Source organism: Protopterus annectens, chromosome 6.part0 (assembly GCF_019279795.1).
Source record: "Protopterus annectens isolate FY-2018-M chromosome 6.part0, PAN1.0, whole genome shotgun sequence".
NCBI classification, from domain to species: Eukaryota; Metazoa; Chordata; order Ceratodontiformes; family Protopteridae; genus Protopterus; species Protopterus annectens.
In genome coordinates, this window is record NC_056737.1 from 1,574,399,253 (window position 1) to 1,574,420,837 (window position 21,585).

At 39.5% G+C, this 21,585-nt stretch overlaps 1 protein-coding gene across 1 annotated transcript in view; it reads left to right on the top strand.

Moving 5' to 3' along the window:
• The window catches only part of LOC122804857 (solute carrier family 15 member 2-like), a 1,359,362-nt gene extending 1,352,115 nt beyond the window's left edge, over positions 1-7,247 (top strand). Inside the window, exon 22 of the mRNA XM_044075020.1 lies at positions 6,972-7,247. Coding sequence (XP_043930955.1) covers positions 6,972-7,190 — 219 coding nt within the window. The 3' untranslated portion in view covers positions 7,191-7,247. The remainder of the gene's footprint in view (positions 1-6,971) is intronic.
• The last annotated feature ends 14,338 nt before the right edge of the window (positions 7,248-21,585 follow it).

Below are 21,585 nucleotides of genomic sequence, written 5' to 3' on the forward strand. Positions count from 1 at the left end.
CACTTTGTCAGTACTCTGATATAAATCTCCGATCAGGAAGGCAATCTCTATCCTGCAGTTCAAATGTCTTCTTAACCTCTTCTCAGTCTGTTACCTTTCCCTCTCTAGTTATTTGCTCCCAATACCTTAGTTCCTTTCCAAGTTTTCTTCAGTAAATTCCACCCTTCTCTTGCCTATTCTCTGTACCACGAATTGCAGTCATCACTTTTGGCAGAATCGCCTTTCTCCATTTTTGTACTGGTTTAGATCTTTGAATACTTTTTGCAACTTTATGAAAATAATTTTCTGTATGGCCGTTCTTATTCTTCTTAAAGGATCTACAGCCAAAATCCCACTCTCTCCTTATTACTTGAATTCTATCCCTGTCCACTTTGAATTATAGTTTTCTGCTTGTGTTATGTATATGAGCATTAACTGTGTAGCTCTAAATTATCCCATCAAATCAGATAATCCTAAACAACCTTTTTCTATGGTAAGGATTAATGTATCTCACTTGGCCATTGCCCTCTTCCCCTCCCAGATAAAATCCTTCAACTCTTTATTAATTACTGTCCACAACTTCTCTGGTCGATAAAAATATGCCTGACCTGTATATAAAACTAAAAGGACTAAAAACATTTTCACTGCTTGTATCTTGCTGTCCATATCTGTAAACATGAGCTTACATTTTCTGTTTTAATATTATATTTTGTTTAGTCTCTTCCCACATAACTTTAGCTGCCATAGCAGAATCCTTTTTAACCCATACTCCTAAGTACTTCCTTTTATCATGTCCCCAGCATATGGGTATTGCCGAACCAGTTCATTAATTGTATCAGGGAATGCAAATGCCTCCATTATCCTACTCATAAAATTCCGGCTTACTCTGTCATATGGTTTCTCTGCAACAACACCCACCAACAACTGTGGTATTTTCTTATATTCTGCTTCCCTCTGGATCAGTATTGTTCTGTTAATGTTGTCAAATGTGTGCCTTCCCTTCACAAAACCACATTGATCCATATCATTTTACATTTTTTTTTTTTGAGTGTACAAGGGGTAGGGATTTGATGATCAGAACTGAAAACATAAAGTGTCTTTGGATAAATATTTTGAGAGCCAATCAACATGCAGGTTTAAATGGCATGAATAGTTTGTAAAATTAAGGCATTAGTAGTCATTTGATTCCTGACCAAGGATTTTATCTTTTGATGTCATGTGATATGTTTTAAATTATTTATAAAGATATGCACTCTGGAATTACAGACAAACTCACTAAACTAGGTGTAAATCCCTATGTCACAAGATGGGTTGCCAACTGGCTCAATGACAGAACCCACACTATGAAAGTAGCAGACTCCAAATCCAACTTCAGATCAGTGACAAGTGGAGTACCACAGGGTTCAGTCCTGGGTCTTCTCCTGTTTGGTACCTACTTTTCTGAAGTACAGGCTAACACAGAAGGTCTTTGGCTAACAAAGTTCACAGATGACTAGGAGCCATAATCAAAACTCCTAATGATGTGGACATCCTACAAAAGGGCCTCACTGAGACAGATGCCTGGTGCCAAAGCCATAGCCTCAAGCTCAATGTCAAAAATTGCATTGTCATCCCCTTTGGTAAAAACTCTGTACCCATAAACTACCACATAGGTGGTAGTCTACTTAACACTGAAATTGTGATAAGAGCCTTGGGATACAGGTGGAAAGTAGTCCCTGCTTTGATAATCACATTGCCACAGTAGTCAGGAAATCCTTCTACGTGGCACACCTCATCACAAAAGGTTTCTCATCCAGGAAAAAAGAGGTCATTGTTCCCCTCTACTTGTCACTCATTAGACCCATTATAGAATACAACGCCTCTTTTCGTATGTACCTCACAAGAGATCTACAGCAACTGGAAAGGTCACAGAAATACCTCACAAAGAGGATTACTGGCCTCAAACAGATGCCCTACGCAGACCATCTAAAAAAAACTCCAGCTTTACTCCGTCGCATATCGCCTACTCAGAGGTGATCTCTGCCTAACATACAAAGCTATGTCAAACCCAGAGCTGTTGGACATGCTCCACTTAAAGAAATTCCAATCAATCCATGCTACACGCTCTAGGGACCTAAACCTTGTCACCACAATAAACAGAACATGCTGGAGGGATAGATTCCTGTCCCAGAGACTTCCCATACTCTGGAACAAACTACCTATCTATATCAAACAAAGCTCCTCATTAGCACTCTTCAAGAAATATCTTGATGATTGGATGGTAAATAGGAAATTCACCCCGGGGATCACCTCTGTGGCTCTGCTTGACAGGGGCACAGGAAAATAATTTTCTTGGGTGGTGAAAGCCAGGGTACCTTTTTGGCTAGGCTTATATAGGCCCTAGGACCAATAGCCTAGTACCTACCTATAGGCCAATAGCCTAGTATCTACTTATGAACCTATGAGCCTATGAAACTGATGTTTATGTTTATCTGATGAAGCATTTTATGCAAAAGCTTTTGAGTGGAAGCTTGCAGCATTATATTAAAATATTTGTTTCTGTAGTGACTTGAGCTGGTCATTTTTGGTTTACCCTGGGAAGTTCCCATAGACCTGGTGCCACTCTCAAACCTAAAGAACATCTTTCTGAATCTGAAGACCAAAAAAGAAAAAAGGTCTCACTCTGAAACGTAAGTGTAGCAACCTCCTTACCACAAATGTAGCAAGTTAATCACTACAGTTTTTCCATAACTGCTTGCACTCAGGGCAGCTGCTAACTTCACCCCAATACAGTTCAGGCTTTTCTTAAGATAATAGAAAAGTGGGACATGCTGGTGGAGTATAGGGTTAAAGAGCTAACTATGGCCGAGGAAACCTCGGTTCAATTAGTGTCTCAGGTGACTGATGGAGTGGCAGGGATGGGATGGAAATGCTCATCATGGGTCAGAGGGTGCTCATTGATACACTCCCTAAGGGGATCCTTGATCCACTGAGGGGAGTTTCCCTTGGATTCAGTCAATGAGCATGTGGGGCAGAGAAAGGGAGTGGGTATGGCATAAAACAAAAAAACCCAGGATGGAAGCACAGATGAGCCATGTCCCCAGGATGACATTAGTATCCACTGCTGGTCCTAGCAATACTAGAGTAAGTCTGAGGGGTAAGAGGATAGCTGGCAAACCCAATATGGATGTGAGGGTATGAGGGGGCTGAGCAAGCAAACGTGAAGTCCAAGGGGGGAAAAATAGTAATGTAGAATTGGTAATCAGCCAAAATGACCCTCTACATCTTCATCACAACAAAAAAGCTAAATAAATATGAGTTGTAATTTAAAATGTAACATTGTCTGAGTACACAGGTTGTTCTGAGAAACTGCTTTAATCAAGAGAAGTAGATGACTACACTGACATTTGGAAAGTGGAGGAGGGCATTCATTTCAGCAGTAGACATCCTGTTGTTTGCATATCTATTGTTATGGGGAGATCTCATATTTTCAGCATAGAGTGCACTATGCTAACCACTCCTTTATGCACTAGGCCTTTTATTACTTTCCAGTACTGTGCAAGTTGTATTATTTTAAGATGACTTGCTTACCAGTACGTGTTTGGTGGCTCCTATGTCCTGTCCCTTGGAAAAGACTCCTCTTCCTTGTACTCCAAGGAGTGTATCCTGCTTGCATGAGTATGGTCTAGTTATTGCAGGGCCCAGACAGGGACATTGTTTGTTCCTTGCTATGACATTCAACAATCATTGCCTATTTTCCTTGTGTATGAGAGTACAAGGCTCAGTGACATCATGTGGGGTCAGTGTTTCAGAATTGCCTGCTCTGCTACCTCCCTTATCTAAAATGCACACTTGTTTTAGCTGGTCTTTAATAGAAGCATCCTTGCATGAGTTATCCTTCATCAAAGAAAAACAAACTCTAGTATGTTATACTTTTCCATCTGTCAGCAATTTTCCTCTAAGTCATTCCATAGTCAGGTTCACTGGCCTCAGTATCCTGCAGGGCAGTGTATTTTAAGTTTTTCAAGAAAAGAAGATGATCCTTTGAGCTTTTAGGGGAAAATAAATATAGTCTATAAATATTTAAGCAAATACAGATGCATACACAACTAGTTTGCATGTGTGTTCCAGTCTGTCAGAATTATATTAAATTATGTTAAATTACTTTAATATTTTTCCAAAAATGAAAAACATTGTAATTTTCAGTATTGCAGTGTAACTGGTACTTTCCAAAATGAAGTTTTGCCTATATGATTTGCATTTACTTAACAGTGAATCCCTCTTTTTCCTTACAGTCTATCTCTTGCTGTGTCTGGTTATTCCTTGGAAACCACCACCTCTCTATCAACAATACTTCATTAAGTCCATATAGAACTTGTCCATTTCTAGACACCTCTTCTTCGCCCCTTCCCTCTCATACTTCTTATAGCCTTCACTGTCTAACCTGAAACCTGATGTTAAGCAGTCAAGTTTATATCCTTTTTCACTCATTCTTCCTTCCTCTGTGGTACATATGGTCGCTGCATGCACTTTTTCTTCATACTGCATGTGATGCCTCGTGCCCTGGCCCAGCAATCAAGGAGCCTCAATCCTCACCACTAACACCAGTGAGGGGTGTCTCATATAGGAGGAAAGGATAACAAATACACACAGTAAGTGCAATTTCCCTTACGAGCACACAAAGATCACAGTCAGTCTGGAGCTGGTTGCTCCCTTGCTCTCCAGGTCCCCAATAAGACTCCCCACTGGCACAGCTATAGGGTCCAGATCTCAGCCTAGTGGGCAAGCTAAAACCTCCAGCACACTCTCTGTCCAACCAGTGCTTCATGTCCCTGCCCAAGTAGCTGACACACACACACACACACACACACACACACACACACACACACACACACACACACACACACATATTGAGATGAGTTTAGACAATCACACAGACACTCCTAGGAAAGGCTGGCACAGGTTCTCCAGCTGTGCCCCTTTTACCCAGACTATACAGTAGAAATCACTGCCACCACCCAGCTAATATTTATCAGCTAAACAAAGGCCGTTACAAGGGTGTCCAATTATTACTGTGCAATATTATTATCCAATTAGTAGTATAGCCCATGGCTAAAGCTATTGGAGTGGTTTTGTACAATTTTACCAAAAGCATACAAGTACTCTAAAGAGCTTAAATTATCTCTGCAAAAACAGCCACATATGAAAGGTTTTAAAATATTTAATAATAAATAATAAAAACACAAGACATATTTCTTACTACACAGTGCTAGTCAAGAGTTCAGAGATCACAGATAAATGCTTAAAATAATTCAGTAGTACAGTTCTGACATCACAGAAAAACACTTAGTCTAATCTTTCTAGTTTCTAGCTATTTCTGAGAGAAAACACAAGTCTAAGATGAACTTACATATAGACCAAGATAGTGCTGATGAGTTGGATAGTCAAGACAAAAATGCGTAATGCTCTCTGATTCTCTCTGTTTTTAAAATCACATTCCTGGTTCACATTACATCATTCTTCACACTTCCCTGGGTTCCCAGGCTAACAGAAACTGCATTTACATTCTTTAGTAAGCTTACACCAGGTCAGGAAGCAAAACCATAAAGGACATTTATGCATGCAAATTCTGGTGATTAACTCGGGCCTTAAACAATAGCAAGAATTCCTTCACCTAGACAGGCCAGAGCCAACTTTAAAGATCAAAGACAGTCATAAAATGCTTGACTTAGCTTCCTTACAGCAGAGTGCACTGTTGTTACATTATTTTCCAGTTCCACATGTAACACTATTTTTACTATTTAAGACAACAAGCCTGTGGTTTACATTAATATTTACTGATGACAGAATTATCTATAAAATTCTATCTGGCTAGGCTGGCAGCCTTCACCTATCTTCACTAGCCTTCACCTATTGTCACACTGCTGCCCTCTTACCATCCCTTTCAACACCTTGCTAATCATCATCTGCACAATTTTCACGTGCTACATGCCCTTTTTCTGCAAGGTTTCAGGAAAGGTATGCAGTATTCTCATGAGGTATTACTCAGAGCCCTGTAAAATCGAAAAATAACATCCTTCTGTTTTGGTTCTTCCTGTTCTCCTCCACAACTGTCACCATGTACTACAACACCCAAACAATCTATACCACACAACTGAATTAATGAATCCCAGGAATAATTAACATAATCAAGTCTTTTTTTTTATTCTGCTCTGTCTGTTATAGTTCTACCACCCAGCCTACAACAGATTCCTATATTATCACAGACTCCAAACTTCAGATACACAAGTTTGCATAGCTGTACTTTCTGTATTATTTCCAAGCTACCATTTTTCCAACTACAGTGTTAGTTCTGATATCTCTGCCATGATTACCAGGCAGGCATAATCCTTTTTGTGATTAGTGGCTATGTTAATTTTTCTAATTTCTGGTACAGATCACACCAGTGGGAGATATTGCAGCACTCTTAAGTAAATGTATAATTGCATGACAAAAAAAACATAAAAATGTTTTGTTTTGGGTTTTTTTGTGCAGGAGATAAGCACTCCAATTTGCCCCAAAGAGTGAGACACTTCTTTCCATACCCCCCATATTTATGTATTCCCAATTTGAGGTCATACCAAGTCAAAGAAAGGAAATGCCTCTTTAGGTTATTCTCATTTTCATTACTTTGAATTGTATTAATATTAAAATGATTGTAATGCATGTGCTGGCAATGTCATGAAAACTGTTATGCACAGCTAATAAGGTACTTGATTATAAGATGAATTATGATGTTGCACGTTCAATTTGAAGGCAGAAAGTTTCATTTTTTTAACTGGTCTGTAAATATTTTAGTGAATCATATCAGAAATCCTAGTAGAGAAGGTTACATATTGAGAAAAAAAACACAATAAACACATACTATGTTAAATTCTGATTCACCACTGAGTACATTTTAGAGAAGTGTTCATGCATTCATTGGAATAGATTACATCAACAACTTTCTATTCATTTTTCCTTTTTTCCCACAGTGGGCAGAATTTGTTCTGTTTGCTGTCCTACTTGTTGCTGTGAGTGCCATCTTTGCTATCATGGGATATTTCTATATATATGTGGATCCATCAGAAGTGGAAGAAGAAGATGAAAACAAGAAAGAGGGAAAAGAAGAGGAGGCAAAGTTAGAAAAAGAAAATGGATTACCCGGTTATGAATCTGTTATTCTAAATGAAATTAAAAAGAGCAGACTTTAGATTTAAGTGACTTCAGTTATTATGTAAGGTATTGCCAGCTATGCCAGGAGAAGTAGGGCAGTGTATGTGTAACATATGCCAGCATAGCTAGCTGGAGTTTTTTAAAGAATTATATGTCATTTGTATATCAGACTGATTTGTACAAGTGATTGTGTTGAAAATGTATTTGTAAAGCTGCTTGTGTTAAAAATGTACCAACAGTGGATCCTGCTGGACAGAAACAAAATGTACCTGTATGTCAGACTGTATTGTAACTACTGAAATGAATATATTGTAACAGAGGATACTGGAAGAGAAGAGGTTAATCCCAGTCCAGCTAACTTTATAAAATAGTCTGAAATTAAATTACCCAGTTTAAGCCATAAAGATTGTATCTTACAGTTCTGATTGCAGCCAGAGACTAAATGTTTGTGAAAGCCAGGATTAGCAATCCTATTGTATTGTCCTTAGGGGTGAACTAATTGCTACCCTGGAGGGGTGGAAGTTTTTAAAATGGTTTTATAGTTTCCAGATGCTACAATACATTTTAGCAAAGCTCTATGTGTGTGTATGGTAAAACATATGTGCAGATTCTGACTCACTTTCTAGTAAAGGGGATAGTGTGGGAACTAGAAGTCAGGTGACCAGATGTATATGATCCAGCACTGAAATGATGTTGTAATACTATATGAGACAGAAGTCTCAGGGTAGTCTGTTTTTGAAACCTGACAAAAAGGGTCACTCACCCACTTTATCTTGCCTTGCTTTAGTTGGTAACCAGGGAATATTGTTTTTTTTAGTCAGTCAGAAAAATATAGTGAGATTAGTTAAGTATTACATTTCTGTGTCTGTGTGAACCTTTACATCTGTGTTATTTTTAATATTCCCTGTGAATGAAACTCTGGTGTAAACATATATTTAGTATTTTCATGTTCTTTTATTATTTATTATTAAATATATTTAAACTTTTCATTGTGGATGGTCTTTTAGAGAATATTTTAACCTTTGAGAGTACTTATATTTATTTGGTGACACAGTGGCCACTCAGGAAAGCTTTGCTGCATTGGTCAAACACTACGATTTGTATTAGTATTCATTTTATTCAGTATAATTGGGTACCCTTGTAAATGCCTTAGAGTAGCTGGCTTTGGAGTGTTCTGGTGGCAGTATCTATCTTATACTCTGGGCAGATGGGGCATAGCTGGTAAAGCCGTGCCAGCCTTTCCCAGATGTGTGTGTGTGTGTGTGTGTGTGTGTGTGTGTGTGTGTGTGTGTGTGTGTGTGTGTGTGTGTGTGTGTGTGTGTGTGTGTGTAAATCAAATCTCAAAGAGTGCATGTGTAAGCTACTTGGTGCAGGGACTCAGAGCAGGGATGTCACATATTGATATCTTCCCCCCTTTGAAGACTCAAGCTAGTTTTTCAAGTGACCTTTAAGAAACATGGCTTGAGGGACTAAGCCTGTCTGGTAACACAATAACCTGCACCCAGTCTTGAGAACCCATCTGCATTAGCATTGCTGACCCCACTACAGTGCTTCACTATCATGTCATATGCCTGGAACCTTAGGCTACACCTTAGTAACTTGCATTTTGCTGGCTGGCTCGATGCAGCCATAGATACCCCTCAGATTCCTCCTACCACCTACTGCAAATACTTAGCACAAGGGCCTCCCTATCACAGTAAGGCTTTATCATGTTAACATGGTACAACCACCTGTGCCACTACCTCCTGCCTAGCAAGTTTACCATGTAGTTAACATCACTGACCTTCCTTCCTTCCTTACCACTTCAAAGGATCCCTCCCCAGCTGCCTACAGCTTATTGTGTCTGACAGGAATGTGCACCATAACCTGCTGTCCCACAGCATACTCTCACACTCTAGAATTCCTGTCATACAAGACCTTTTTCTGCTGTTGGGTTCCTGCCAGGTTCTCCTGGTGCAAGCCCATGAATTCCCTAAGCCTTGTCCTGAGGTTTAGGACATATGCCACAACAGACTCCTTGTGGGATTCACACTCACTCACTCATCATGAATCAGATCTAAAGGCCCCTTCACCTTATGCTTGTACAGCAACTCAAAGGGTGTAATAACTGTGGATTCATGGGGTACCTCCAAAGAACAGATGGGACAAAAAATTGTCCTACTCTCTCTTAAACTTGTCTGCAAATGCCTGTAGTATGATCATTAGTGTAGAATTTAACATCTCCACAAGACCATTACTCTGGAAGTGGTAGGGGGTGGTCTTTAGGAACTTCACTCAACGGCACTCCACAGACAAGCTAGCAGGTCTGACATGAAATTGGCATCTCTGTTGGCCAGTGTTACTCTCAGGAAACCTACCCCACTAAAATTCTTTAATAAAGCATTTGCCACCTTCTGTGCCTCATTGGAGAAAACAACCACCACCTCAGGGTATCTAGTAGCACAATCTACTACCACCTGGATATAATTTTTCCATGTGGAACTTGGGTAAGTCAGAGGCCCTGCAATATCCATAGCTACCCTCTGAAATGGCTCCTCAGTCATAGGCAAAGGCATCAAAGAAGCTTTGACTTTATCTCCTGCCTTGCCTACTTTGTTGGCACTGCTCACAGGTCCTGCTGTGCCATGTTACATTCATTGCAATCCCTGGCCAATAAACATTCTGCATAATATGTCTTTTGGTACATTTCATGCCCATATGAATGTCATGGACTATGGCTATAAGTGCCAGATGGTAGGCTCTGGGTACTACCAACTGCTGTATTACCTCACCCTCTAGCCCTCCTGCAGGGGTCCACTCTCTGTACAGTAACCCTTTGTTCCAGTATACAGACTTCCAATTTCCTTGAGAGTCAGATGCCTTCCTAGCTACCTCCCTCAAGCCTCTTAGTGTAGGGTCAAAGAGCTGAGCCTGTCTCAACTCTACCTGTGTGACCCTTTCCGGCTCCACATCCACAGGAAGTTTGGTATCTTCTGACAGTGGTGCCTCGCTGTCAGCCTGGATACTACCACTCACCTCTGCCCTTGCAGTCACTCTATCAAAGAGAACATCAATAGCTACCAGCAGCTGTGGCTCAACTTCAGACTGACTACTACAGTGTAGTTTCCTCCTTGAAATAGCCACATCACCAGCCCTGGATTCAGGTGTGGGGTCTGTCTGGGTCTTTCCCAGGCTACCAGCCCCACATGCCTGTCTCCAAGCCTGACTGCATGTAACTGCATGTAACTGCATGCACACAATGTACTGCATTATCAAAATCATTCCCTATCAAGACATCTGCAGGGATATCCTCAAACACACCTACTTGCTTCCTTCCTTTTCCACCCTCCCAGTCATGGTGAACCCTGGAAAAAGGCATTTGGAAAGGGGTCCCCCCAAATCTGTGACTGAAGTGGACCACCCAAGCAACTACTGCTCCTCTTTGACCACTGCAGGCTTCACAATGGTTATGCCAGAGGTTGTGTCTCTCTTAGCAGTAGCCTGTTTTCCATTCACTAAGATAGTATACAAACTCCAGTGAGAGTCTGGTATCTCTGTTGTCTCTAGACATCTTACCACTAGCATATTGTTATTCCCACTTGCTGGCTCCCCTACCTTTTCTTCCCCGCCTTGCTTCCATGGACATCTGTACACTACATGGCCCCACTGGTTACATTTAAAACAACTAACCCTTGATCTTGACCATGTACCTGAACTAGTAGCTTCCTCTGTTACTGATGAACTCTGTTGTGGTGGTTCAGGGTACCCACCATGGGTTCCTTTATATCCATGTGCAGCACTGGGTATTCCCTTCTTGTGCAGTGATGCTCTGCTTGCTAAGTAGAGATCCCCCTTTTCCTCAGCTCATCTGCAGAGTTACACTCCTGGTCTGCCAACCAGATTCTCATGTCCTCAGGCAAAGTTCAAAGGGCTTATTCATTCACCAAAAGGCCTGCTAGCCTTTCAAAAGTGGTGACCTGACACCCACTCATCCACCTACAAAAATAAATGCTTAACTCAGTAATATAATCACATATACTTTCATCTGCCTTGCATCTATGCTCACAAAACTTTTTTCTGTAAGCTTCAGGTGTTAAAACATTCCAGTAAACATTGTTTAACTTTATCATAGTTTAAACAATCAGTATCATCAATTTAGAAACAGCAGTTAGAGCTTTATCATGGCATAGGTGGTTAGGAACTGTACCCAGAGCCCTTGGTCAGCATTATACTGTTTACATACTCTTTCAAATATATGAATAAAACTATCAGAATTATCACCCTCTGTAAACTGTGGAAGAAATTTACTGACCCTTATTGCTTCTGGGTTCAGTTATGCTCTTGCCTATTACCTCTATGACCCTGATGAAGAGTCAGCATCTCCATCTAATATTGACACTGCTTCTCATTTTCTTCAGCCTTCAAACACAGCAGTCTCTCATTTTCTTAGACCTTCAAATGCCTCAGTCTCTCTGCTGATTCTAAATCCGTATGTTTTGCTTGCCTAAGTCTCTCCACTAATTGTAATTCCAAATGTTTGCCCTCCAGTTCAAGTTTCTTTAATTCCAGATAGATTGTTAAATTCTCTGATAAAGGTGAACCATACAGTTTCTGAGGGCAACACATCCCCATCAAAGGTTGTCTTCCTGACTGCTGGTCTGGGATACAACTGTGGCTAAGGCTAAAATAATTTCCTCTTTAGTCAGGTTGGCATGCACCAGTCCTTTGACTTTGCACACCTCTGATGACATCTTTGCCTGCTTTTCCTGACTAAACTAAACTGACAAAAAATAAATAAAACTGTTGTGAAAATGAAACTTGTATGTTTACCTTGTGACTGCTGAGAGTACACATACCTTCAGTGACTACTGCAGACAGGCTATAGAATTTCAATTAATATCCCACTACTGCCACCAATATGTGATGGCATTGCTCTGGGCCAGTGATCAAGGAGTCTCAATCCTCACCATAGACACAGATGAGGGACATCCACTTGGAATAAAATTGATACACACAGTATTTCCAGATGCATCTCTTTGAACCAAGCACAATCTCTCTTAAGAGCACACAGAGGGAGCACACTCAGTCCTGGGGCTGGGTTTCCTTCTTTCTATCCAGGCCCCCAAATAAGACTCCCCACTGACACAGCTGTAGAGTTGAGTCATCAGCTGAGTTTTCTAAGCCAAGTCCTCCACCACCCTCTCTGTGAAGCCAGTGCACTGTGTCCCTGCTCCAAGTAGCTGACACACACACTCTTTGAGATTTGATTTTCACACACACACACACACACACACACACACACACACACACACACACACACACACGTGAGAAAGGCTGGCACAGATTTATCAGCTTTGCCCTCTCTGCTCAGAGTATACAGTAGATACACTGGCCAAAACACTCTAAAGCCAGCTGCTCTAAGGCTCTTACAAAGGGACCCAATTATACTGAGTAAAATTAATACTAATACAAATCATAGTGTTTGACCAATGCAGCAAGGCTTTCCAGAGTGGCCACAATGTCACCAAATAAATATGAGTACTCTCAAAGATTAAGATTTTCTCTAAAAGACCAGCCACAATGAAAAGTTTAAATATATTTAATAATAAATAATAAAAACATGAAAATACTAAATATCTATTTTCAGTAAACATGAGAGTTTCAATCACAGGAAATATTAAAAATAACACAGACAGAAAGATTCACACAGATACAGAAAAACAATTCCTAACTACTCTCACTATGGTTTCCTGACTAAAAAATTACCAGTACCTAGTTACCTACTAAAGCAAGGCAGGATGAAGTAAATGAGTGATCCTTCTTTGTCAGGTTTCAAAAACAGACTGCCCTGAGACTTCTGTCTCATCTAGTATTAAAACATTTCAGTGCTGAATCACAGAATGACATCACATACATCTGGTCACCTGACTTCTAGTTCCCGCACTACCACCTTTACTAGAAATTGAGCCTGAATTATGCACTTATGTGTTACCATACACACACACACACACACACACACACACACACACACACACGTTGCTAAGATGTATTATAGCATCTGACAGCTATAAAACCATTTAAAAACAAACTTCCACCCTTCCAGTGTTGCAATTAGTTTACCCATAAGGACATTACACTAGGATTCCTAATCCTAGTTTTCACAGACATTTTCTCTCTGGCTGCAATTAGAACTGTAAGATACAATCTTCATGGCATAAACCAGGCAATTTAACTTCAGACTATTTTTCAAAGCTGGCTGAACTGAGATTAACCTCTTTTCTTCAAATATCCTATGTTACAATACATTAATTTCAATGGTTACAGTACTGTCTGACATATAGGTGTATTTCTTTTCTGTCCAGCAGAACCCACTGTTGGTACATTTTTAACACAAACAGCTTTACAAATGCGTTTTCAATACAAGCACATGTACAAATCAGTTTGATATACAAATGACGTATAATTCTTTACAAAACTTCAGCTAGCTATGCTAGCATATGCTACACATCCACTGCCCTACTTCTCCTGACATAGTTGGCAATACCTCATATTATTACAACTTGTTTTGTCAGTTACACATTCCATTCTTTAATGATCAACCTGACAAAATATAAATAGATATCATTTCCATTCAAGCAGCAAGCAGTATTGAGAGAGCAGAGTTACAGTGGTGGGATTTCAAATATCTTATTCACTTTCAATGTATATTTTTCTAAAAGGGTAAACCACATCAATACCAAACAATCTGCCATCTGCATTGACTGGTGATTATTATGTAATGCCATATCTAAATGGTGGGAATTTATCTAGAAGTTGCACTTGCAAAAAAAACTTAGTGAATGGTTTGAACAAATAATGGCATTGTCACTGCATGACTTCATGCTTACATAAATGACCAAAGCAAATGCTGTTACAGCTATTTTTTGGCATTACATTGTTTGTTTTATAACACAATCTCATAACCAAAAGCATGTTCATGAAATATACTTTCAAAGTTACCTACTGCTAGCATTGTGCCAAATGTAGACATCAGACATCTCTCTCTCTAGCTAGTATTTCTTGTTGGGCATTGTACATACCTGAGTTAAAAAAACAGTACCATGAACAATTCCTTTGAAGAAAGACCTTGAAATTTATTTTCCATACTGCTGCATCACATCTCCAGTCATCCATTCACCATGGGCTTCACTTAAATAATGAGTGTTATAGGAAACATAAAACATTCCAGATATATTAAATATCTACATATGTGAGGTTTTGTAACTGTTCCAGGTCATGTACACATATGTGTGCCAGTTATTATGGTATTTATGGTATAACAAGTTCTATTCAACTAGAAGGGATGTGCTTTCTTGCTACAACTATCTCACAGGTTTAACTACCTCTGTATAAGGTTTATGAGTTATAGTTCATTCATTGAGCCATACATTTTTAAGTCTGCAAAAAATGTAAATGACAAATTATTCCATCCTAGCAATTAGTAGTATCTGCCAAGGGCTCAGTAGACTCTCTGCAAATGTTGCAGAGTCTGTTTGTAAGTTATGGTCCAGATTGTATTCACAATTAAAAAAGTATCTGTCAGTTTCTGTTCATCTGTTTTTGAAAACTATGTTTCCTTAGGCCAAGACTGTATATTTTTTCATATTACTGTATGTAGTCATGGTTGTGAGATTGATAAGACTCACTTTACAAAGCATATTTTAAAATATTTTATTAATTGTATACATTTAAAAATGAAAAATAAATTGTTTTATGCACAGTATTTTTTAAAATTGTTGAGGTCATTTCATAAAATGCTACTAACCAAACATCTTTAGGTCTAAAGTAATTCATGGTTAGTCAAATAAAGAGCATAGTATGTTTATAAGGTCTCTAGTGTGTTTTATTTAGAAATTTGAATTTATTGACTTAAATAATATTTAATCACTTATATTAAACATGCAACCATTAATATGAGCGTGTTTATTTAAATACTACATATTTGTACTTCACTTCTGTTGCTTAAAATGAAATGCAATTCACCTTCCTACTCCGTTTCCCATATGTAGAACATAATGGCATTGTGAAAGAAAATGCATATTGTGCTATGTATTACTGTCAAGTTTGTCAGATCTCAGGATCTGAAACAAAGAAAACGGACCACTACATGTGCATTTATTTTTTTCATTCCCTAGCTCCCTAGACATTTTACAGTATCCATTCCCCAGACTCACCTGGCACATCTCTGAATTAGCAATTTTTGAGACTTATTAGTACAGATGCAATGAAAATAAACCTCATCTCCAAAGTTGATGTAAACTTGCCTGCCTCCCTATTGAATGCATCCTCCTTTTAATATATGTCAACCTGCAGTGGTAGGACATTTGCAATTACTACTGGTAGCCAAGATTGGATTAGTAGTTGAGATATTAAAGATTCAACAGGGAGGACATACTAAGCAGTTGCTTGTCAGTTATTATGGGTTATACTGCTGAATCAGTTACCTCTGCCAGTGATAAGGAACTGAGATGATTAGTTTTTCAAAGTATAAAGAGAATGGAGGAAGGGGCATGCAGTGAAAATCTGTGTCCAGCCTACGTTGTTTTTGTTTGTTTGTTTTTACGTGTGTATGGTCCCAAAATGCCACATGCATAAAAAATAAACCACACACATACGCAAGTGTATAGAGTGTATACACACATACAAAAACACACAATATACATAGATGTAAGAAGTTTAATGTGTGTTTATACAGCTTTAAGAAATGTGGCACCAATAGCACTGTCAGTGTTCCCAAATGTACTTGCTGTGGTCTGGCATCCTGTACCTGTTGCACAGTATATGGCGATGACCTCCACCTGTGGCATCAGGCCTCATAACTCCCCAGGTGGGTGTTATTTACACAGTAACACACATCTTGTTTGGCATTATTACTTGCAGAACTGATGTTAAGTGACTGATTTCTACAGATAAAGAGAAATTACTTTGCCAAAGTCTGAAAAGCTCACAGAAGAGTCTGAAATGTGTAAAGTTGCATATGAGATGAAAAAGCCTAAAATAAGTAAAAATGACTTGTGGGAGTTTTGATAAGCATAAGACTCATTAGAAATGTGTCAGTGACAAGTACTGTGTGAAATGTGGACATAAAATGTAATGTCCTGCAAAAGATGGAATCACAACAAATACTGTAGATATAGTTTCATAATTCATTAGTCTAAGACAGAGCTATAAGCATGGTATCAAACATTATCAGAAGAGAGAAGGATTATGAATACAATGGATGCAATGAGCACAACAATAACTGAGTTTAACAACAGCTTAGTTTTTGGAGTCATTTGACGTGATTACAATATTTGTCAGCCTGAGAGGATATGGTTGACAGGACACAATACTTCACCAGGGAATGGTCTGAACCTGTCTCTCTTGGCTTTTGAATATTGGATAAAACTTTGTACACCCCATAGTGCCTTCTTAGGCATTGCTAGCCAGATAAACCATGCAACACAGTAAACTAACCCAGAATAATGTAAAGGTGATGATGCTCAATGCCAGGAGTCTAAACATAAAACTCCACTCCCTACAAGCTCTCTTCACCCTGGAGAATACAGATGTCTATTTAGTTACTGAGACATGGTTTAACACCACCGAGAGCATCTCAGCAGTGCAGGGCTATAATGCCTTCCACATATTTAGACCAGCTACTGCACTGAAAGGGACAAAAGGTTGAAGTGTCTCAATTTGCATTAAAAACAAACACACTTCAAGGCTGGTCAAGCAGTAAGATGCACTTGAGCTCCTTCACATATAACTCACCTTAAACAAAATTCTATACAGTATCTTTGCAAGCTATAGGTCCCCCTCTGTAACCCAGGAAAACCACACAACTTACTTTAATTAACTTGAGTCACTCTCCATTCAAACAATCACCATGCCTATGGATAACTTCAACTACCCCACTATAAACTGGGAATTACACATGACCTCAGGCTTCCAGCCACAAAGATTCCTGGACTTTGTCAATGTGAATGACATGAACCAGCTAGTCCATACACCCACTAGGGAAGCCAACATCCATGGCCTAGTCCTCACCAGTACCCTCCCCTCATGTGTAACATCCTCACTGGTCAGGTTGGAACATAAAGCTGTCTCCTTCAAAATAAAAACACAGTCTGGGACACTAGGTATCCATAGAAATTTTAAGAATTATTAAAAGGCAAACTTCCTAGTTTTAAGTGGCACACTGGCAAAATGTCCAGCTTCCCCAAACCAAGGGAACAGCGCTGCATAAATGGAGTTATTCACAAAACCCCTTTCCAATCATGTTTACATAGAGGCAGATGTACAGTACCTACCTGAAATAAGCAAGGACAAACTCAAAAATAAACCAGCCTGATAGAATCTCAGCACCAAGTGGTTGCATAACAAAGAGAAGATGATCATAGCCAAAAATAGGAAGTGCAAAACCCAGCAAGGTAAGAACAATCACCTATGAACCTATAATTAATCATCTGCAGAAGTTGAGTATTCCATTTTCAAAGTCATGACAATTAACTGTCTATCATCATGACTGGTGCTGATACTGTAGATAAAATGCAAGTTAAAAAAGGATCAGAAGGTGCTCACATGTGAATAGTAGAATAAGAAACACAAGATTCAGTTTTAGAGAGTTGCTACAGAAAATGCATCTTCAATCTAAATTATTTTGCTTGTCAGAGGCTTGGCATGGTAAAGTTGCTTTAACAGTATGAAGATTTGTTTACTTGTTTGTCTGTTTACCAGCTCAGACAGGGCATTCCATTATCTGACATAGACCCTTGAGCATTGCTTTTTGTTGTAGGGGTAAAGTATTTTGGTGTTATTGATGCAAACCAGGGCTTTTGGTTAACCAAGTTTGATAAGAAAAGTTACAAGCTGTATATTATCATTTAGGATAGAAAGGTTACAGATTTATTAGACTTCATTTGGTTATTTTGTTATTACCTGAAGTGCTTTAGAAATCTGTTACATACATAAATGATAAACTTGATGATAATGTGAGTTTAACTGATGGCATACCAGGGTGAAGTCAGACTGAAGGGCATGACGCAAGACAGACTGAATTACTGTAGAGATTGAGGGAACAGCCTCAAGTTGTATAAAAGTTTTAAATATGAATTATAGAGCTGTGATACATGGATCATATCTTAGCCTATTTAAGTTTAAAAGATAAGCACTGAAAATGAGAAGGACTGCAAGCATCCCATATCATTTTTTATTTGCACTGAAGATGAAATGTTGCTAAGAAGAAATGAAGGACACTTTTTATAAGGAATATGCCTTATAGTGACTATACTGCCTTCATCTGAAGCTGAGCAAAAGAGCATTCATCCAAGTCCCAAACATCCTGCAAGACTGTCAGATCATGTGTTGCTTGAAGCAGTTCCTAATATATCTGTATCACAAGTGAAGACCACAGACTTCCAAAATATTCTATGTCTGGAATATCACTTAAAATGCCAGCTAGAAATACATAGGTATATAGGTTCACAGGAGGTTAATAGGCTAATGGCCTGTATATATATATATATATACATATATATATATATATATATATATATATATATATATATATATATATATATATATATATATATATATATATATATGATTTTAGTCTGTCCATATAAGATTATAACCTCTTTTGTTCTGGAAGCTATGCCGGTTGCTGTCAACCTGTGTGACCATATCTCTCACCACTGATTTTAATGCATTGTTTTGCATTGAGTTTAAGATCCTGACTTTGGCATCAGTCTTTGGTTTGTATAAATCCTTCTTTGCTTTCTACCAGGGCTTTGGTGACAGTCTCAAAGAAGTCCACCTGGTTCAACAGGCATGATTGGTCTCTTATACCCTTGTTGATAAAGTCCATGATGATCCTCAATGGGTCTATAGCTCCCAGGGTCAGTGGATGCACAAAACCAGTGCTTAGGCTGTGGTTAAGACCTGCTGTTTAGAGATACTAGGTGGGCAGCAGGTGGTAGGAATTTTTGGTGGTATATGTTGCAGGGGCAGGGGGGACAAGTTTTCACTGAACTTGTCTACTAGCAGGTTGGCTACTTCCACTGGTTCAGTATATGTGGTACCTTTCGCTACCAGTTCAGTGCAAATCTGGGCTTTTCCTTTGAGGTTTCAGATGTAGCTTAAGAATGCCTTGTGGTTATCCTTAGCTAAGTATGTTAATCTAGATTTGTAGTTAGCTTTAGAGGACATTACAAGATATCTTCTTTGCTTCTTCAAGCTGAGAAGGTGTGCTTCCAATTCTGAGATCATTCCCTCTTGCTATTAGATAGTAATTCCTTCCTCTTATTATATAATCTGTTTATGATGGATGTCCACCAGACAGGCTTGTTTTTTTCTTGAGGTCTTGCTTTATTCCTATCAGGAATGGCTGAGTCAATACAATTATATAGATGTTTAGACAATGCATTGCTGTATATCCCAGTATAGGTGTTCTTGCTGTCAGTGGGTACAGGAGCTTTGAAGCTGTTAATGCCTTCTCATAAAAGGCTGTAGTTGGGCGGCCACGGTGGTGCAGTGGTTAGCATCGTCACCTCACAGCAAAGAGGTTCTCTGGTTCAATCCTCAGCTGGGGTGCCTTCTGTGTGGAGTCTGCATGTCCTCTTTGTGGTCGCATGGGTTTCCTCCGGGTGCTCCGGTTTCCTCCCACATCCCAAAGACACGTAGTAGGTTGATTGGACACTCTAAATTGGCCCTAGGTGTGAGTGCATGTGTGTGTGCCTTCTGTGGAAGGTTTGGTGCCGGGCTGGCAACTTGACACTGTAAAACTCCACTGCCAATCATGAGCGGACAGGTGATCTGCTGTGGCGACCCCTAACCGGGAAAAGCTGAAAGAAGAAGAAGAAGATAAAAGGCTGTAGTTGGCTTTGGAGAAGTTTTTTTAGCCTAATTTCTCCTGGGGGCAGGGGTCTGATGCTATCATTACTTTGAAAGAGACTGATTTATCATCAGACTTCAGCAGGGAGGGGCCACACACTTGTGGTGGTGCACCATTCTAACATGGGGTCTATATTATATTCTCAAAAGCCGACAATGTCAAATCCGACATTGTCGACACGAGAATAGCAAAAGTGCAGAACATCGAACAGGTAAACTGAAATCTCAGTAAGGGGAGATTTCCATTTACTCCAATGTTGTGCGGCCTCGGAGTTGGTATATTTAAGTAGCGGGGGTGTGGGGGTGCAGCGGGGCTTGCCCCCTGCCTACACCCTTTAGATTTTTTTTTATTTATTTATTTATTTATTTTTATGACCATTCGAAAATGTAATAGTTCGATCATTAAAGGTCGACCTTTAGTGATTCAAACTATTAAACTTTCGATGTTCTAATACAGATCCCTAACATGTTGGTGGGTACCAAATCTAGAATGTTTGGGCTCCTTGTGGGGGTGCCAACTATCTGCTGCAAGGCATTTGAGTTTACGAAGTCCAAGAACCTTTGGGTGGGTGTGTTTGTACACATATAATTTACCCAGTTTATGGACAGGTAGTTAAAGTCACCCATAACCAAGATATCTGGTTGTATTTTGAGTGACTCAAGTAGATCCAAGAATTCAGTGTGGATATCATGGTTCATGGACGGGGATCTATAGCTGATGATAACTTGGAAAGGGGTCTTTCCTATAGTTATTTGTACATGGAGTAACTCTAGGGAATCATTCTGCTCAACCAGTTTGGAGGTGTATTTATCTTTGATGAATATTGATAATCCTCCTCCTTTAGTTTTCACATGTTCATTCTGTGGTCTGAACGTGTGGAAGGCATTATATCCCGGTATAGCTGGCATGCTGTCCACAACATTGAACCAGACCTGTGTGACTGCACAGATGTCTGCACCTTCCAAGGTGAGGAGTGCTTCCAGTGAGTGCAGTTTCAGATTTAGACTCCTAGCTTTTAGCAGCATAACCTTAAGGTTGTTTTTTGAGGATATTTTATGCCTGGAATTTTGTTTTTGTGACATTGCCCAAAAAAAGCACTATGGGGGAGGCAAGAGCCTTAGCCAGTATCCGAAAGCCTGGAAGTGATGGGCGGAGACCATATCTGGAAAAGCATCATGGTCTATCAACCATATCATCCCAGGCCGACAGGTACTGGATCCCCTTAAAATGACACCAGAATCATCCAAGGTGAAGGTAGAATGCTGTTTAATGATAGGGGCATTCCCACATAGGACAAATGATCACAGAGCTCAGTCATGTCTCTTAATATAGTCCAGTGAGGTACAGCTCAAGTTGGTCACACCAATATGGACTATGACCGAGTCACAACAGTGCCTGTTGTTGAGAGACATGAATGCATGTGTGATGTGGTGGATCCTGGTACCTGACAGATAGCTGACCGTGACATTTTCATTATCCAACCTAGTGAGTGAGACATCTGTGTTTCTCACAATGGAGTCACCTATGACTAAAACATTTGA